This window comes from Corylus avellana, chromosome 7 (genome assembly GCF_965113065.1).
Source record: "Corylus avellana chromosome 7, dhCorAvel1.hap1.2, whole genome shotgun sequence".
In the NCBI taxonomy this organism is placed as follows: domain Eukaryota; kingdom Viridiplantae; phylum Streptophyta; class Magnoliopsida; order Fagales; family Betulaceae; genus Corylus; species Corylus avellana.
The window spans coordinates 24030736-24050642 of record NC_142496.1 but is presented as its reverse complement, the minus strand read 5'-3'; the positions used below and the strand labels follow the sequence as shown (position 1 = coordinate 24050642).

At 37.1% G+C, this 19907-nt stretch overlaps 2 protein-coding genes and 1 pseudogene across 2 annotated transcripts; 2 read left to right on the top strand and 1 right to left on the bottom strand.

Annotated features, from left to right (window-relative positions):
- Positions 1–4378: 4378 nt before the first annotated feature.
- Positions 4379–19123, bottom strand: LOC148584696 (laccase-21-like). The gene is made up of 8 exons (XM_088518577.1): positions 19019–19123; positions 18773–18926; positions 6872–6890; positions 6276–6523; positions 6020–6145; positions 5318–5891; positions 4624–4967; positions 4379–4518 (listed from the first exon to the last, which is right to left on the bottom strand). The coding sequence occupies exons 1-8, from the start codon at positions 19121–19123 to the stop codon at positions 4379–4381; spliced, it is 1710 nt and encodes a 569-aa protein (XP_088374703.1).
- Positions 10311–13941, top strand: LOC148584697 (uncharacterized; annotated as a pseudogene).
- LOC132180095 (uncharacterized) lies at positions 13848–17884 on the top strand. Its single transcript, XM_059592949.2, has 10 exons — positions 13848–13925; positions 14187–14643; positions 14745–14995; positions 15110–15340; positions 15426–15518; positions 15600–15701; positions 15799–16384; positions 16708–16778; positions 17060–17115; positions 17726–17884. The coding sequence occupies exons 2-7, from the start codon at positions 14193–14195 to the stop codon at positions 16096–16098; spliced, it is 1428 nt and encodes a 475-aa protein (XP_059448932.2). The 5' UTR covers positions 13848–13925; positions 14187–14192; the 3' UTR covers positions 16099–16384; positions 16708–16778; positions 17060–17115; positions 17726–17884.
- Positions 19124–19907: the final 784 nt, after the last annotated feature.

Below are 19907 nucleotides of genomic sequence, written 5' to 3'. Positions count from 1 at the left end.
TATATATATATATATATATATATATATATATATATATAAAAGCTTTATTTCTAAATGCAATTCCAAACATGCTCAATTATAAGGTGGATTAACAGGATTGCTACACTTACTACACTTACAAGACTATAGTTTACATAAGAGGCTGATAATTTACTTTTACCTTCGATCTGTAGATAGCACGTGATTAGTTGTTTTACCTTCGATCTGTAGATAGCACGTGATTAGTTGTTTTATTTATTAATACACATATAAGAATATTATTGACGCATGCATGCAGCTTTCAATGTAAATGGATAAATAAATAGATTAACTTGAAAGATTCCTTTTCTATTGTCTTTGCTAATTGTTACGATCGAGATCGGAGATCACTTTGTGGAACAAAATTTAACGTTAGATATCGGTTTAGTAGGCTTTATATTGGTTCTTGTTAAACTTTTTTATTTTTAAATAAAAAAATAAATCAATAATTACTAAACCTTGCCGCAAAGGGAGAGAAAGAGAGCCTAGAATCTTTTGACAAAAGCTTGAATCTTTCGATAAAAGAAGATTATGGGAATCGGACATGGTAAATGGTAATGTTCATCACAATTGTTTGAAAATGGCGAAGGAGATAATTGAAAACCCACGTGCTTTCATCGTAATAATTATTAATGATTCCTTGTCTTCATGTCTATATCGTCTAGCACATGCTTACTCAGGAAAATAATATCTTTTTTAAAAAAATAAATAATATCTCGGTTTAATTTCACTTTTCACTACAACAAATATATACCGATCTCATGAGCTCTGTTTAATTATTACTGTTTTTTTATAATATATTTTGTGAGTATTTTGTGTTTTGAGTTGTTTGAGTTGTTTGTTCATGTTTTTGTTTTTTTTTAAAAAAAAATTGTTATAAACAAAGTCACCAGCTACTTCGAAGACAGAAACGAACGTTTCCTTCATATATAGAAAATACATGGGATATTGTAATATGTGTGGCTAAAGTAACATTAATTCTAAGGAAATGGCATCATGAGATTACCTTAAATCAAAGTTATTACTGGCGCCACTAGCTTTCTATCAGAGGAAAACATCAGATTTTGGGACACTCGCGGAGCTAACAGATCGAACTCGATCGGCCGGAACAAATGAGAAATTCTGGAGATAATCAAAAGCAGTTGAAGATGGAGATCGAGCTAGTTTAGAGTATTGAAGAAATTCAAAGCAGGCCATCGGGTTTCCTTGATTTTATATGCCTCATCATATAATTTTAATTTGTTAGTACAAGGAAAAAAGTGAAGTACAACGATGTACTACTGCATCTTACTTGCTAAAATACTTTATCCTTCCTCCCACCAAACCATACCATCTAAATCTTAGAGTTAAATTTTCACTTGTTTTAAAAGTTTAACTTATTAGAGGGGTTGTTTATATCATTTAATTCACCCCGAAGCTTGAAATATTTCACGTGTTATCTGGCCCTACACGTGTGGATCGAGAAGTGTTAAAATATTAATTTAATAATTAAATCTATCTCTTTAATTATATTAACTTAATCTTTTGAAAAAAATGATAATTTAACATGATATCATACCAAAAATTTTGATTTCAAACTTTATCTCTCTAATTTACATTCTATTTTAATTAAATATTTCAAGTATCGAATCTTACTTGTTAAAAAAAAAAATTGAGCCTAGATGTGTTTAAGCAACCCTCTCTTGCTGAGTTCCACACCTACCGTAATTTAGTTGAGAATGTTAGGTCAATATTGTTATTAGAGAATTATAAGATAAAAATATGTCATCAAGAAAACGCAATTAAGTCAAATATGGAAGACAGCATACCCTAGCCCCCTTCGAGTGCGATCCAAAACCCCTTTTGGGTTAACATTTTAGGCCCTAATTACAAGTTTAAAACCCATCTGTTTATCTCATGTCCCATCCCATGGTGTTTCCCATTACCTTTGACTTAATTAGACACACTTAAACAAATAGAAAAGAGCACTCTCCGTGTAATACTCCTTGTTTCTTGACTTTTTCTCGCATTAAAGCAAAACCCACTTTCCCTCAACGGCTGTTTTGGTCTTATTTATTTATAGTTGCAGCCTATGTTCTCTCTAATATTTGTGTTCACTCGTGGCAATTAAGGGCAAATATGGGTATTCAATTAAACAAAATCACGGCCCATTCCATTTTTACAAGTCAGAATGTGTGAGCCTTGTTCTTTCTTCATCTTCCTCACTAGGTCTCTCATCATCATCAGCTCATTTCCTCTCTTTCACGGGGCGGTGGTGGTCAACCTTAATCCAGGATCCTGGCAAGCCGAGGAGTTGACGATTAGTTTCGCATCACAGCACGTGAATAACGAGAATTGAGAACTTTAGATTTGAGCCTTAAAAAAGAAAAAGAAAAATAATAATAATAATAATAATTCAGTTTTACCACACTATTAACAAAAAGTCAAAGTTTAATATGAGATTCCCATATTTCTCAATCCTGGCTGTCCAACTTTATCCAATGCTTTACAAAGTGTTATGTGTCCCACTATAAAATAATTAATAAAATATTATTTAATTTTTAAAAGAAAATAAAAAATAAAATAATTAAAAATCAAAATAAAAGAATAAAAACAATGGTGGCCGGCCACCCCAGTTGAGCCATGTGATGGGGTGGTTCGGCCACCCTAATTTGGCCCTTGGGGGGTGGCTCATGGCCCTTAGGGGTAGATCGGTCACCCCCAAGGGCCAAAAAAAAAATATTTTGATTTGGCCTTTGGGGGTGGATTGGCAACCCCCATGGGCCAAACCCATTATTAGAAAATAATGGGTTTGGCCCATGGGGGTGGCTTCGGCGGTTGGGGGTGGCTGAAACCACCCCCAGTGGCTCAACTGAGGTGGCCGGCCTTCCTTTTTTTTTTTTTTTTTTCTTTTATTATTTTAATTATATTTTTTTAAAAAAAAAAAAAAAAGTTAAATAATCTTTTATTAATTATTTATAGTCGGACACGTGGCACTCTGTAGATCATTGGATAAACTTGGAGGGCCAAGATTGAAATATGAGAATCTCATATTCCCCCTCCAATATGAGGGGATCCGGATCCTTTTTCAGGACCCAAAACAACTAATGCTTTCCCTTTCGGTAATTTAGAGCCATTGTTTGAGGACAAATTAAAAAGCTAGGAATAGGATCAAAATTGTCCAAAGCTAGTGTGAGAGAGAAAATTGATAGTCACAAATCAGCTGGCACTTGGAAATGTAATTTAATAGAGGATGAAAACTTACCAAAAAAATAATAATAATAATAAATAATAGAGGATGTAACAAAAGAGAGAAAAAAATTATGGTTACAAGCATTCTCTTTCGGCTCTTTATTGTGGAAAAATTATTGTTTTAGGGAGTTAATTAAACATATTAAAATATGCTTATTTTTTACTCTTCAACAAGTCCACTTCTCAAATCATAAAAAAAAAAAAAAAATCAAAATTTAATATTCTATTAATTTCTTCATGATTCTCTCTCCCCCAATGATGAAAATACCCTTGATAATTTTTTTTTTTTTTAAAAAAAAAAAAAAAACTAGGGTATGGAAATTTAAAACTTTTTCTTAAAGAATTTTTTTTTTTTTTTAAGATTTATTAAAGTATTTTTGTCTTATTGAAAAACATCTAGGGTCATTTTTGCCTTTTTACTAGCCTTGGAAGAGATATTGTCTCAATTAAAAGTTTGGAGAGAATATTATCAATTAAGTGGTACATTGATGAGGGTATAAAGACTTTTTCCAAAAATATATTTTAAGTGGATCTCTAGTTAGGAAAGCGAAATATAGGTGCTTTGAAAAAATTAGTAGTTTAAATAGAAAGAAATATTTGTTTTAATTAAAATAGAAAGTAAATTTAGAAAGCGGGACGAGAATACTCTACATATCCCAAATTCATATGTCAATTCACAAATCATGCACTTGGAAAAAATAGAGTATCCGGGTGTATAAAAGGATCGATGATTAATTAGTCAAGCAACGACGAATTGTTGTGGCATCATATCAACGTACGACGAATTGTCCAGATCATGACTCAGCATCAAATCGCACCTTAATTAAGCTGAGACTGAATCACGTACACCATAATAATGTGGGTCGCAGGGGACACCCCAATTATATGTATATAGGATATAGCTAGTTAGCGATGGAAAGAGAATTTTGAATATAAGATGAACAGAGAGAGGATTTTCAAAGTTATTTTATTCAAGTGTCTACAAATCAAGGCTCACAAGGAGGAAAACAACAAGAACGTACAGAAACAGGAAACAATTCAAACGACTGCTCAAATCATAAAAAACGACATTGAAAAGGTTGATCATTTCGTAGACGACATTGAAGGTTGGAGCGCAAGCTTTTCATAACTATTTAGGAGGACAATCAGGGAAATTACGCGGGCGTGGCAGAATTTTTTGGTCAGGGCCTTCCCCATCCTTCACAATGATAACACCGCTCATCCCCCAACTCGAATGCCGTTCTAAATGACAGTGCATAAACCAAACCCCTGAAAAACATCGCCATGTCATTATTTACAAATATCCATTTTTTATATATATATATATATTGGGCTGGGAGATAAAGACAAAAGAGATCTAGCAAGAGAGAGTACCAGGATTATCGGCTTTGAATCTAATGGCAGCCCATCCATTCTTAGGAACTCCGATGGTGTTAACTACCGGTGCATATGTCGTATTGTAATTTGTAATATTGTCACGGTGCCAATTGAGATCACCCGTCCCAACCAAAAAAAAGCTATAACCATGAAGATGCATTGGATGATTCTCTGCATTCCCAACATTAGTCCCTTGGAACACTATTTCCACGTTTGTCCCATAATCTATCATAAGTGCCTTGGTTCCTACACTTGGGAGTTCATAATTAGCCGCTTCATCTCCTGTGTAGTCAAACGGCACGGGCGGCATAGCCGGGAAATCTTTGTCGAAAGGTAAGCCACTGCATAAGCATAAAGGTTTTAAAAGTAGTTTATTTTCGGTATAAGCAATTGAGTTATTATTCAAATTTAGTGATACGTCCAGCCTCCAGGTACATGTTGCTTGGCAGTAGGTGCGTGCGTGCATGATTTATGGAACATTTAACGATTATAAATATATCACCCTAAATCCTAATCATATCAACTAAAAACCATGTGCACATGTGAATAATAGTGGATGATAATTAGCAATGATATACTTTAATAAAAATCCAATTAAAAGAATTAAAGTGGAAAGGGATCTTCAGGAAACAGAAAAACAAGAAACAGATAAAAACAGTGTGGTGCAGTCGTAGGTACGTTACGTACGTACCAGTAGTATGAATGAAGTATATCAGCGGTTGGGGTGAGGAAACTTATGTTGTTCAAGCTTGCAGATTGCCTGGTTGAATCCTTACAATCCGGATCGGTGCAAGGTAACCGATTTACAGAAACTGCTATCAGAATGCGTTTGATGTCGTCTGTCGGCACATCAACCGGGTTCAATGACTTTATTTGACTTGTGAAGTTGCTTGCAGCATCCCTGTCGCCGGAATCAGGAAGGGACGGAGAGGGAATAGTGGTCGGAGGAGTAGCCCCTGTATACATAAGAATGGCTGAAGTGTTGTTCTTGTTGAATGGGGCAGACAGACTGTGGTCCATGAAAGGAGTAGCAACGATGTAATAGTAACTGGGTGCCTGGTTTGCTATGAGCAATACGTCCATTGTTTGTCCTGGGGTTATCATTATGTAATCGACGGTTATGGGAGTTATGTATGCACCATCTTGTCCCACAACTGTTATCGTGTGGTCTGTGATTCCAAAGAACATTTCCTCATTCATCACCGCATTTACTATACGGAGAAGATATGTCTTGCCGTGTTCGACTAATACAGGATAACTTGGATCTGCAACATCAATATATGATATGATATATAATATATGAATTAAACAAGCAATTTATTTCATAGACGTGAGAAAACTAACTACTTTTAACCAGCAGGAAACCATATATTTCGTTGTTTAATAATCTTACCATCGGGGCAAGCATCTGAAGGTCCTAGTAGGCCATTGATGGCATATCCATCTGACATTTTTGGATCACCACCGGTTCTCAGGGCCTCTTCGATATTTTCCATGACATCTCCATTGTACCATTCTCCTGCAGCACAATAGAATTAAATGAAGGATTAATTAATTCAATATGCATCTATAAACTCGGCATTTAATTTTCTAAAGGAAATATGAGAATCTTCAGTATTATAACTAGCTAGCCATTAGTCAAGCTATACCAAGTACAAGCACGTGCTCGCCATCGGGTTGTGTATCATATGGATAAGGGGCTCCCTCTGGCGGCTTGATGACAATGGCGCCATGGATTGTGGCACGTGACCAGTCACTATGGGCATGCCACCAAAGTGTTCCTTCTTCGTCAGAAAATATAACCTCATAAGTTAAGTTTGTTTGTGGTTCAATGGGCATCTGTGTGACGTACTCAGGACCATCATACCATGGATTTCTTGGCTGCTTCACTCCGTGCCTGTCAATTCATGTCATGGCCAAACTATTCTTTAGTTTTCATGATATTTTCATTTAATTTCATACCATATATATATCATTATGGTTTTGGACAAATAACGTTGATCCTTAGGACTGATATGGGTATCATCCACGAGTTCATCAATATGGCATATATTAATTCCATTACGGCCCAAAGCTTCCCATCGATCGTTGCATGTATATTGTGAAATTTACTCTTTCTTTCCCCAGAAAATATAAAAATTATTCACCCACAACCCCCACCACCCCCTCAAAAAAAATTAAAAATTAAAAAAATGCGCGCGTGGCACGCAAACTATGCAGTTACTGGAGAGAGAGTTTTCAGTACCAGTGAATAGTGACACCATCACTACAAGAAAAAGGGCATTTTCTGACGTGTGCTACAGTAAATTTTTTTTGCCACCTCGGCAATTTCCTAACGTTTACAATATAAAACGTCAGGAGAATTTTTTCTGACGTGTGAATAGTAACACGTCAGAAAATTCTGACGTGTTACTATTCACACGTCAGAAAAAAGCTGACGTTTAAAAAACATGAACGTCGGGACAAAATTTCATTTCTCTTAAAAAAAAAATTGATATAATTACTGACGTGGTAAGTTCCGCCACGTCAGAATTTTCCTGACGTGGCACATTGCCACGTCAGGAAAATTCTGACTCGCCAGAATTTTCTGGCGTTGTAGATTGCCACGTCAGGACTTTTCTGACGTGGCAATGTGCCACGTCAGAATTTTTCTGACGTGGTACAGTGCCACGTCAGAAAAATTCTGACGTGGCACATTGCCACGTCAGAGTCTATATATATATATATATAATTAAATCAGAGTATATATATAATATTAATATGATATATATAATTATAATTATGTATAAAATGATATATTATTATCCAAATGATATATATAAATATCATAATTATATATAAAATTATAATTAGAATTGTCAGATATTTTGAAGTTTCAGATTATATATTATAGCTAGGTATAATTAGACCTAGTTATATAATTATAGGTAGGTATAATTATATATATATATAATATATATATTATATCATTCCTGACGGGCCATGTTTGGCACGTCAGGATTTACTGACGTGCCAAACACGGCACGTCAGCAATTCTCCCTGCGCATGCACGCGCGCTCGTCGGTCCGCGCGCCGTGCGTCCCATCCCTCCGGCCAGCGCGCCATGCCTCTTAATTAAGAGGTCTGGCGCGCGAGTTTTGAAAAAAAAATTTTTTTTTTTTTTTTTTCTTTTCCCCCAGCTGGCCAGCTGGAGGCAGGCACTTCCAGATGCCATTGTACACGTACGTGTCTCTCTGTTCTCTCAAAAAAACACATTGTCCTCTGTTTTTCTTTCTTTCTTCTGAGCGCCATTGCTGAACCTGAGGATTTTTTTTTTCTTCTGCCCAAAGTCTTCCTTTTTTTTCTTCTGCCCAAAGTGTTTCTTGATCAAGGATCAGTTTCTCTGTCACAATAACACTGTTACTCCGCGCGCCCGCAGCTGAACCGGCCGCCCGTTGTCCTCTCTAGCTACCTCCATTTTTAGCTCCTACAAGAGCTCCTCACAGGTATATATATATACATATATATATATATATATATATATATATATATATATATATATATATATATATATATATATATATATATATGTACATGCATCCTTGTACTTATTTATTTGTTTGGTTTGGATTTGGTGTTTGCATGCTAGGTTGGGTACTGATGTTTGTGCTAATTTAGTCTAATATTTTGAATTTGATTGTCTAATCCAAAGCAGTAATGATATATATATATATTTACATGAGGATTAATATAATGCTAGCTTCACTCCATAAATATGAATTTGGTTTTTGAATATATATAGCTTACTCTATCTGTCGTTAATTAGTAGCTTACCCTGCTATATATATATATATATATATGGCCGTATATATGCTGCCCATAAATTCCCAGCATTAATTTTATAAAAGAAAGATGCAAGGAAAGGAGATAAACCTATAGCTATGAGATCAATTCATAAGGATAAGCTGAGGCCTAAATGAACATGACGTGCCAAAGCAGTAATGATATATATTTAGATAACTAGATTTGTCAATTTTAAGAATTTGTCAATTTTAAATGAACATGTAACCTAAATGAAATTTGACAAATTGACAAATTTCACTATAAATGAAATTGACAAATTGACAAATTGACAATTTGACAAATTTCATTTACATGTTCATAAAATTGACAAATTGACATAAGGTAGAAATAAATATATATCATAAGGATAAGCTTTCAAGAATTCATAATTTTCCAAAAACAGTATTAAAAATTACTTTTAAGGGGGTCTATGAGTAATATATCTCATGAAGATCAATATTCCATTGACGGTGATAGTAATTCTTGTGACAACCTAATTGAGGATCTATCAATTAGTGCCTTTTTTTGTTGTTGAGGAAACTATACATCTTAGCTTAAATCAGTGACTTTAGATTTTTATTTCAAAAGATGGACCACAAATAGGACTTAGAAAGAGTTATTAGTTTAAGCTCAAAAGCCAAAGCTCTCGACTTCACGATTGCCATCAATTGCAAGAATATGCCACGGTTATCTACCTAATTGAAAAAAATAACAACCTACGAAAACTCATGACATCTTTTTCCATTAATGGACCATTATCACTACATGGTCAAAATGGTTTAATCAACGTATCAATATTGGAGCATTATCACTACATGGTCAAATGGTTTAATCAACGTATCAACTATGCATGAGATATCTTAGTCAAGCATCCATGTGTCCACGAGCACACATGTATGTATACATGTATGGACTAAATAGAGAAATTAGAAGTTAGGAGCCAGTCCTATCATCTATCAATCATAAACAATAAAATAAATTTTTATCAAAATGGCATCACCAAATAACCGATAAGCAATCCTAAAAAAATGCAGAAAAAAAGAAAAAGAAAAAGAATTACATCCATAATATCAAACACCAAAACTAATAGATTTATCTAATTGCTAAAGGTAATTGAAATAACACTCCCATAGTTGTTTCTGTTGTATTTTTCTTAGAGATTCTTCTTTTGATAAGTAAAAGTAATCCTACAATACATTTATTCCATAGTTTGATTTTTTTAAAAAACACAAGTAGAGAAAATGAAACCCTACATACAATTATATTCTTATGGAACTAGACATACAATTATAATCTACCTTTGTACTTAACCTTAGGAGACTTCAAGTCTTATTCAAACACAAAGGAAACGGCAGAATGACAACCACTATTATAGATTATTACCATACGGAAGGTTATTTCATAGGCATTTTCCTATTATTCCAACATTGCTTAATTAAGCTCCTAATTAAATGAATGGCATAGCATTTGTATATTGTTTAGGTTTTGCCCTGTTAATACGAGCCATGCTATACTACTATATATATATATATTGACTTCGTAACCTATCTAGATTTATTTTATTTGACTAGGGTCCTCAACATCTACCAAATGCATATATATGAACTTTTGGGAAAAATGTTTTGTTCCTGAATGTGTATGAAGAATGGTAATAGTTAAATAACATCAAATAATGTAAATTTGATGGTCCCCATTTGGAATAATTGTTAATTTGTTTAAGTTTCAGAAATTTTCATGACAAAAATAATTTACCAACAATAAAAGCATCTAATTAAGTTTGCATGTAAATTCCAGTTATTATGTATGGGTTTATTGAATACTTTTATGTCGCGTATATTTCTCTCTAATGTCCGTAGACAACAATGGACAAGAGTTGGATGACAAAGCCTAGGGGTACGAAGGAATACAGAGACGGTTGTAGATTGTTTGTTGACTTTGCAGTTGGGAACTGCACAACACCTGATGGTAAGATTTACTGCCCATGTAAGGTGTGTCGCCTTAACCGGCGCTATCCCCCAGGCGTAGTTCTCGCCCACTTGACAGGGGGAAAAGGCATACTTCCTACATATAAAGATTGGATGTTTCATGGTGAGAAGCCTGTCCGGGACCATGTTGAACCGTCTCCGTTGAATCGTCCGGCCACATCTGAAGCAGGTGGAAGCAGTGATCATGGTGGAAATATGCACGCTATGTTGCGTGATGTGTTCGGCATGCATGATGTCAGAGAAGGCAACTGTGAACCTCAGGTCGTTGTGCAGGGCGATGAAGAAATAGTAGTCGAGGATGTAGAGGAGGTAGATGCCCAAAAGTATCACGAGCTACTTAAAGAGGCAAAAACACCGCTGTATGATAGGACCAAACACAGTAAGTTGAGGCAACCGTTCATCTGTACAACTTGAAATGTGTTGGTGGAATTAGTAACAAGATATTCTCATCTCTCCTTGAGTTCATCAATCAATTGTTGCCTGCGGATAGTGAAGGTTTGCCGGTTAATACCTATGAGGCAAAAAAATATCTAAGTGACATGGGACTCTGCTATGAAAAGATTCCGGCTTGTCGTAATGATTGCATGCTATTTTGGAAGGGCAACAAAGAATTAGATTCATGTACTGTTTGTGGCGAATCTAAGTGGAATGATGACATTCATTTGGACGAGGACGGTCAACCCATATCGTCAAGTAAGAAACGCCCAATAAAAGTGTTGCGGTGGTTTCCACTCATACCAAGACTACAGAGATTGTTTATGTCGCAGTATACATCGCCCCATATGAAGTGGCATGCAGAGAACCGCACAAAGGACGGCAAATTGAGGCATCCGGCCGATGGTGAAGCATGGAAGTCATTTGATCAGTTGTATCCGGAATTTGCAGCGGACAGCAGGAATGTAAGGCTTGGATTAACCTCAGATGGATTTAATCCTTTTGGGAACCTTAATACATCACACAGCACTTGGCCCGTAATGCTTGTGCCATACAACTTGCCTCCTTGGATGTGCATGAAACAAACATCTTTCATATTATCCCTGATTATCCCAGGCCCGAAATCACCTGGAATGGATATAGACGTTTACCTACAGCCCTTAATTGAGGAGTTGAAGGAATTATGGAATGTAGGGGTACGCACATTTGATGTTTCTACTAAAACATACTTTATGTTGCGAGCACAATTGATGTGGACAATTAATGATTTTCCGGCATACGCAGATCTGTCAGGATGGTCTACAAGGGGAGTAAAGGCATGTCCTTGTAGTATGCAATCAACCAGGTCTCGATGGTTAAAACACGGCCACAAATGGTGTTTTATGGGTCATAGGCAATACTTGCCCTTGGATCATCCGTGGAGGAAGAACAAAAGTAATTTTGACGGTAACCATGAAGTACAATGTCCTCCCGATGTGCTTAGTGGGGATGAAATCCTAAGACAGTTAGAGGGGATGCCATTTGGGGATGAGGATGCCGGCAAGTCAAAGCCAGACAGTAGTAAGAAGCAGGGAGAGAAGCGGAAGAAGAGTACTCCCAACACCAGACCAGAAGCGAGCAATCATGTATTATGGAAGAAGAAGAGTATTTTCTTTAGGTTGCCGTATTGGAAGGATAATTTACTACGGCATAACCTTGATGTGATGCATATCGAGAAAAATGTGATGGACAATATTCTTGGCACAATACTCAACATAAAAGGGAAAACAAAGGACAACTATGATGCTCGTAAAGACTTGCAAGAGATGGGATTGAGACGTCTACTTCATCCATTTACGAAGAATGGAAAATTTTATATGCCCCCAGCTTGCCACACCATGTCCAATGAAGATAAAATCAGTTTCTTGAAAGTGCTTCGGGATGTGAGGGTGCCCGATGGTTATGCATCGAATATTTCTAGATGCGTACGACTGAAAGACCGTACGATGACGGGTTTGAAGAGTCATGACAATCACATTTTGATGCAACAACTTTTACCTATTGCTTTACGCGGGTCACTGCCAGGTAACGTGGTCAGACCTTTGGTTGAGATGGGAACATTCTTCCGGAGCATATGTTCAACTACGCTGACACTAGATAATTTGAACCGACTCCAGAGTGAAGTCTGCGTGACTTTGTGCAAGATGGAACAAGTATTCCCCCCAAGTTTTTTCACGAGCATGGTTCATGTTGTCGTGCATCTTGTCCGTGAATGCCAACTGGGGGGACCAGTTCAGTATAGGTGGATGTATCCGGCTGAGAGGTAAAGTTTGATCGTTAAGTTATTATTATTATTTTTTCCCCACCAATAAAAGACGGTGAATCACTGCAATTGTTGATTGATTTTCATATACAGGAGCCTAGGGGGGTTCAAATATAATGTGCGTAATAAAGCGGCTCCCGAGGGATGTATTGCAGAGGGCTACATAGCAACTGAGTTGGTGACATTTTGCTCGATGTATTTGGATGACGCACCGACGTTTCATAATAAGGCCCAACGACACCCTGATGGTTGTAAGGGGGCGGGAACAGGAGTCATCCTCAACCGTATTACACTGGCACAGATTCATCGATATATATTGTTTAACTCAGACGAGTTCTTACCGCTACGGACGTAAGTCATCTCTCTAGTACTTGCCATACCATTCCTTGTACAATCTTAATTTCGAGTGCACTATATTGAATTTAATTTCAATATTGTAGGATGCACATGGAAACGCTTAGAGGGCGAACATCGGACAATCAGTTGGAAAGCCACCATTTCGAACTATTTGTCGATTGGTATCGTGAATACGTAAGATAATGTGTTCTTACTGGTTGAATGAGGTGTATACATGTTTCCCTTAGAAATCCTATATACACAAATTTCAATTCATATATTGCCCTCCATTATACGCAGGTCAATGGATTGGACGACCTACGCAGACAGGAGCTGGGTGAGAAATTGGTAATGCAGTGTAGAGGGCCAAAGGAAAGGGCAATCAAGTATAACAGATATGTGGTTAATGGGAAGTTGTTCCGCACTCTGTCAGCTAATATCGGAAAAAGGACTCAAAATAGCGGCGTGTGTGTGCCGAGTATTGATGGCGAAACGTATTACGGGAAGTTAACCCAAATAATTGAGGTTGAGTACTATGATAGGACAAAGTATGTTTTGTTCAAGTGTAATTGGGCGGACACCACGAGGGACAGGGGGTACAAGGTTGACGAGTATGGCATAACGCTTGTGAATTTCAAAAACCTTATTCACACCGGAGAGAGTATTACGGATGAGCCGTTTGTACTAACTTCACAAGTTGACTAAGTATTTTACGTCGAAGATGAAAGGAACCCAGATTGGGCTTGCGCTGTAAGGACTAAACCTAGAAACGTATACGATGTTGGTCAGGGTCAAGGGTCTGACGATTCTAGTAGCAGCTACCACGAGATTGAGCCCCTCCTCTTGAGTTCCAATCATGATCATGTTAACGCACCTAATGATGTCGATTACGTCCGACCTGATTTAGAACCAATCGAAGCGTATGTCATTTACTGAAATTGGAAATATGTTTATCTTTGAAATTTTATTAGCTTTTATTTCTTTTAAAAAAAATGTTTACATTAATTTATAATTGCTTTTTAGGTTAACCATGAAATTTATATGTAGTTTGTAGAAACGATATATAATTAATTGAGTAACTAGTATATGCACGTAAAATTTTACATGTGTGATTACTTTACATATACTTGTACTTATTTAATTACTTTGAAGGTTAATTCGTTTCGCAACGTATTTTGCAGGGAGACATGAGTTATAGGGGAAAGAGAAAAGCACAGGGGCAACCGACCGTACGGTTGACATCTGCCGCCCATGATGTACATTCGTCTCCCCGAGCTAATATGGAGCCAGAAGGGTATAGACCGGTACTTCCACATCATGTGGAAGGGCATACCGATGCAGGGCGGGACGTGGGATGTGGTGATGACATTCATGTAGATCCTCAGCATTCTGACGTGGCAGAGCCGGGCACATCCACACCGTTCACGCTTGACTTCACGACGTTGAGCGATATGGGGATCGTTTCACATGGCCATTTCCAGCGGCACCCATACCCCAATAGCGGAGCACAGGTGGATGATAGTGATGAGACACAGCCTCCGGATAGCACTGAGGGTGATGAGGATGGTGTCGCGCATGACACACATTTCGATGATGCCGCTACACGCCCGTTGAAGGTGGATGAGGTTCGGACGATAAGTAAGTATATGTGTTAAAATATCGGAATATGTATTTTATTTAATTTTAATATGTGGTTAGTTTAAATAAGTAACTAACTTGTTCAATTCGTAATGTATTAGGTGTAGATCAAAATGGCATCACCCACTACCATATATTGAGTGTCAAGTCAAGCCACAAGCTGTGGGAGATCCCCGATGGCCAGAGGATCGTGTGCGAGTATAACCCTGCGTGGCAGCCTGTGGGACAAAGTGCTTCCAAATTTAGACGGATGACCGGAGTGTTCGTCAGGAGCAGTACTTATATACGGATTAGCGACGAGTGGAAGAAGGTATCGGAGCGTAAGAAGGAAGATATTTGGGATGCATTGATGGTATGTTATAATTAAATATTATTGTATTTATGATAATGATTTATATATTCATATATTTATCTCAAATAGATGGACAATATTGTTAATGCATATGATATGTGTGAATATATGCAGAAGCACTTCTATATCCCACCTGACTGCGATATCGCGGCCATTAAACGGGACGCTTTCCTTGATATGCGAAACAAGCATACGACTTGGAGGTATGAGTTGAAGAAGAGTCTTCACATCACATCGGACGATACTCCGGCGACAGTGAAGGCTAGGGAAGGAGGACAATTATCCACGTACAATAGAGAGGACGTGGATATATTATTGGAGATATGGTGTACGGCAGAGAATCAAGTAAGTCACACATTTTAGTGAGTTTTGTTTAGTTTTATTAAAATGAATGTGATAGCCTAAAATGTTAACTTGTTCAATTGTGTAGGAATATGCTGCATATATGAAGGGAATCCGGTCGAAGAACAAGGAGCCTCACTGCACCGGATCAAAGAGCTATGCCAGGGCTACACATGAAGAAGTATGTTTTTTGATCAGTTATATATATAACTTATGTATTGTGTTTATGTTTTAATTTTTTACGCTGTATTTGTGTATGCAGAAAATAAATACCGGGGTTACGCCAACACGAGCGCAGTCTTACATCAAAACACACGAGAAGAAGACTGGCGGATATCCAAATGACTTGGTTGCCGAAAAATGTGTACGCTACTAATAACCGATATGTTTTGGTTAATGTATATGCCTCTTGTAATTTAATTTAATGTTTATAATTGCTTCTGTTACTGTGTACCCTACAGGAGAGGATGAAGGAGTTGCTTCCCACTGACTCGGCTGCTACACAATCTGTCACCGAGGGCACAGTACGGTGGGCGCCCGACGATGCGTACGCACAGGGGATGGGCAATAAGCCGGAGTACGCAGGTCGGGTTCGCCAGGTTGGAGCAGGTATACTACCTGTGCGCGGTAGCATACACTCCTACTATAGACCAGTCGCGCCACGCTCACAACCTCCCGGGAGCTCTGGTGTCCCAGAACTGATAGAAACTGCACTACAAGTTGAGCGGGAGAAGCACAAGCAGGAGATGGATGCGCTTTAGCAGACACAGCGAGAGCAGGCAACGGAGCAGCAAGCTGAACGGGAGAGGCACAGGGCGGAGATAGCAGCGCTGTTAGATGCACAGCGAGTGGAGGTTGAGCAGCAGGTTGCTGTGCGGCTAGCTGAGACCCGGGCTAGTATGACCACTATGTACGAGGCACGTTTTCGTCAACTCGAGCACATGTTTAAGTCGAGTTCCTCATCTGATACGACTCGAGTTAAAGATGTAACAGAAAAAGAATCTCCAGCCCGTTTGGTGGTGAAATCGTTAGTGGGGAGTGAACCAGGTAATGCAATTTGTTTTCTTTGCTTTGGGTTTTATTGAGTATATATATGTATGTATGGATTTTATGACGTTGCAAAATGTTTTGTTCTTCATTGGTTTGGGGATACATTAGATTGGAATTAGTATTGTTTTTTATGCTGTTAGTGTTGATAGCGACCTCGATAATTTTTGTTATTATTTCTACTACTAAATGTTAGCATTGTGTTTGTGTCTAATTTTAGATCCTAATAGATATTGCATTGATGATGATTTATAAGTGTACTTATTGCTTATTGATAAGAAAGGCACTTATTGCTTCTTGATTGATTGTATTATCATCTCCAGGTATTGCGGAGAAGTTGTCGAATGAGGAAGCTATCGACCTAGATTGAGCCTTGTATGTGAGTTCGTAGTTGGTAAACATATTATATATTTTGTTATTGTTTAGTTGTGTCAAACAAAACTATATTTCAAACAATAGTTATTGTTTGTTTGTATATGATTGACGTATTGACTGCATGTTTGTAATCGATATAATTATAAGCATATGATAAATAGTAATTTTAGAAGGATCTTACTTTCCAGTCGGAAGATATATATATAGATATTGCATTGATGATGATTTATAAGTGTACTTATTGCTTATTGATAAGAAAGATACTTATTGCTTCTTGATTGATTGTATTATCATCTCCAGGTATTGCGGAGAACACGTCGAATGAGGAAGCTATCGACCTAGATTGAGCCTTGTATGTGAGTTCGTAGTTGGTAAACTTATTCAGAATTTTTGTTATTGTTTAGTTGTGTCAAACAAAACTATATTTCAAACAATAGTTATTGTTTGTTTGTATATGATTGACGTATTGACTGCATGTTTGTAATCGATATAATTATATGCATATGATAAATAGTAAGTTGCATTAAATGGATGTTTAGTCAATACTTCGTTTGAGGTTTAATATATTAGGTTGGGTCTCTTGTAACTATGTCAAGTTTGAGGTTTAATAGTTAGTTCATGGTAAACTGCTAGTTTTGGTTAGACTAAGGGTTTTCGGGTTTGTCAACCGCTTACGTATGTATTTCCTGTATTTTATGATTCCGATCGAACGTTATTGTTTACTTCAATGATTTGTATGTGTTGTCTAAATTATGAGTTCCTCACTGTTGCTTTATAATTAAGTGGTCAAAAAATATATAGGTGGATTGAAGTTATACATTCTCGAATCTGATTTATTAAAAATATGTTTGCTAGGCCATGGAGGAAAGTTTATACTTTATTCAGTATTGTCTTACACATGATAGAGTAGAGTAGTTCTTTCTATTTGTAGAGTTTTATGATCTTTGAATTTATTTCTTACCGCAGATTGTGAAGAAGCTTGTAGATTTCTGACGTGTGTATACATCAGGAGCTCATGGATGTTGTTGCCAAGTATGGTTGGACATAGGACGTATTAGTTTGGTTTGATTTTGTTTTCGATTTTGGTTTGACATATATCATAATATAATTGTTGAATTGACTCAATGACCTACCAGTTATTTAATGCTTGTCTCTATTTATTTCTTTTGTTGATAGATATGAATGTCGAATTGTATTATATGTAACTGAATTTTTGGACATACACATCCTTTCGTATGTTAGAATGGTTTTATCATGCCATTTGTTTTTTGTCCATAGGATGCTTAGGAAAGATGACATGAAAAAATTGGTTTATTCTGTACAAATTGTAAACCAAACATTGGATTGCCAATTCAATACAGGAGTGTACAGGAAATTGAATTCTCTGTGTACAGGAGTGTAAACCAAACATTGGATTGAATTGTATAAACTGAAATAAATTGAATTCAGGGAAGATATTGGAAATTGCCAATTAAAAGTGTACAGGAAATTGCCAGATTTCCTGGAGAATTGGAAACAGGGAAAAAAGTATGGAAATTGGAAACAGGGGAAAAAATCGTGCAAAGCAGAATTCCAACGTTAATCGAGAAAAAAAAAAAAAAAAAATGCACCTAATTTCCTGACGTGGCGTAAAACACCACGTCAGAAATTTTCTGACGTGGTGTTTCTACCACGTCAGAAAATTTCTGACGTGGCAGAAACACCACGTCAGAAAACTCCTGACGTGGCATTTCTGCCACGTCAGAAATCTGCTAACGTGTGCAAACTACAACGTAGTGAAAATTTCTGACGTTCACACGTCAGAAATATTTTCTGACGTGTCGGTGGATAAAACGTCAGAATTTTCTGACGTGGTATCCACTCACACGTCAGAAAATATTTTTTCCTGACATCTATGTTTCTGAGGATCGACATGCGTCAGAACGGACCCGTCAGAAAATTTTTCTGACGTGTCGGACACTAGAACACGTCAGAAATCTCCTGTCATAAAAAAATTGGTTTTTTGTAGTGCATAATCTCCATTATTGTGAACATTGATATATGCCGTATCGCCTTTACGAACATGAATCGTAGGGCCAGGCCATACGGGTAAGCCCTCTATTTCTACAGTAAACATGCTCTTTGTTTGGCCACATAGCCTTGTAAAATTCACGAGCGACTCCCTCAGCTGCAATCAAAACGGACAATTACATAACGTTATATATATCAAAGTTGCAAACATAACGTGAACATCGTAGCTAGTGCCTAGTGGACACTTACAATGAAGCTATAATGGTGGTCCTCGGCTGCCGTACGAAGCAGCAGCCTATCGAAGAACAAAAAGCCAAGGAAAGCAAAAACCAAACCCATCTTCTTTACTCCCATACTCACACGCTAATTGGAACTACTTCCTGTCTTGCATGTGTGACTTTCAGCATGGACTTGGGTTCTACTTATAGAGCCAACTTTCCTCAGACACACCTCCCAGAATATATATATATATAACTCTTGAAAAGCATGGGATAAAGACGCATGTGTTTGCAGGTTTTCAGGGATTAAATCACAAATTTTAGATTCCCGAATGGCTATTATAACTTCTACTGCAAGCTAACGGCCGCTGGCTGTTTTTTACGTTTGTCGGTACCTCGTTATATAAAATGTAGCTTAACCATGTGTTTGTACCTCTTAGTTTCGCAAAAGCTAAATTAAAACAAGTTTTCTTTGCTAATACTGATCACAACGTCTGTCTACCATGAGCAACTACAACTAATTTCACTGGAAATGCTTTTAAGAATCCCCTATGAACTTATAGCTGGAATTTTCTTTTTGAAAGTGCATGTATAAGTTCCATGGTGGAATAGCTAGGTTCTCAACCGATATGCTACAATAAAAGTTCAAAGACTCTTTCTTCTTTTTTAATATTGTTTTCCTTTTCTCCTTTATTTTATTTTATTTTATTTCGCATAATGGAATTCGATCGAGGACGAGGTGATCATGGCATGGATTATATTAAACCGCGGATTACCAAGTTGAGCTGTTTCATATATATCCACCCTAGCTTTTTGCATTTTGTCACGTGGAGAATTTGCCCAAAGGTCAATCACGATTATTTTATTACGATTCTGAAATTTTGTTGAGAGACATTGCTCGTAGATAACTTTTAAGAATG

Bases quoted from the DNA above. Each gene is read 5' to 3' on its own strand.
- LOC132180095 (XM_059592949.2), top strand. From the start codon at position 14,193: ATGAGTTATAGGGGAAAGAGAAAAGCACAGGGGCAACCGACCGTACGG. The intron at 14,644-14,744 runs GTAAGTATATGT...GTAATGTATTAG, and splicing joins GGATGAGGTTCGGACGATAA to GTGTAGATCAAAATGGCATC. The intron at 14,996-15,109 runs GTATGTTATAAT...GAATATATGCAG, and splicing joins ATATTTGGGATGCATTGATG to AAGCACTTCTATATCCCACC.
- LOC148584696 (XM_088518577.1), bottom strand. From the start codon at position 19,123: ATGGGAGTAAAGAAGATGGGTTTGGTTTTTGCTTTCCTTGGCTTTTTG. The intron at 5,892-6,019 runs GTAAGATTATTA...TTGATGTTGCAG, and splicing joins TTCAGATGCTTGCCCCGATG to ATCCAAGTTATCCTGTATTA. The intron at 4,519-4,623 runs GTACTCTCTCTT...GATGTTTTTCAG, and splicing joins ATTCAAAGCCGATAATCCTG to GGGTTTGGTTTATGCACTGT.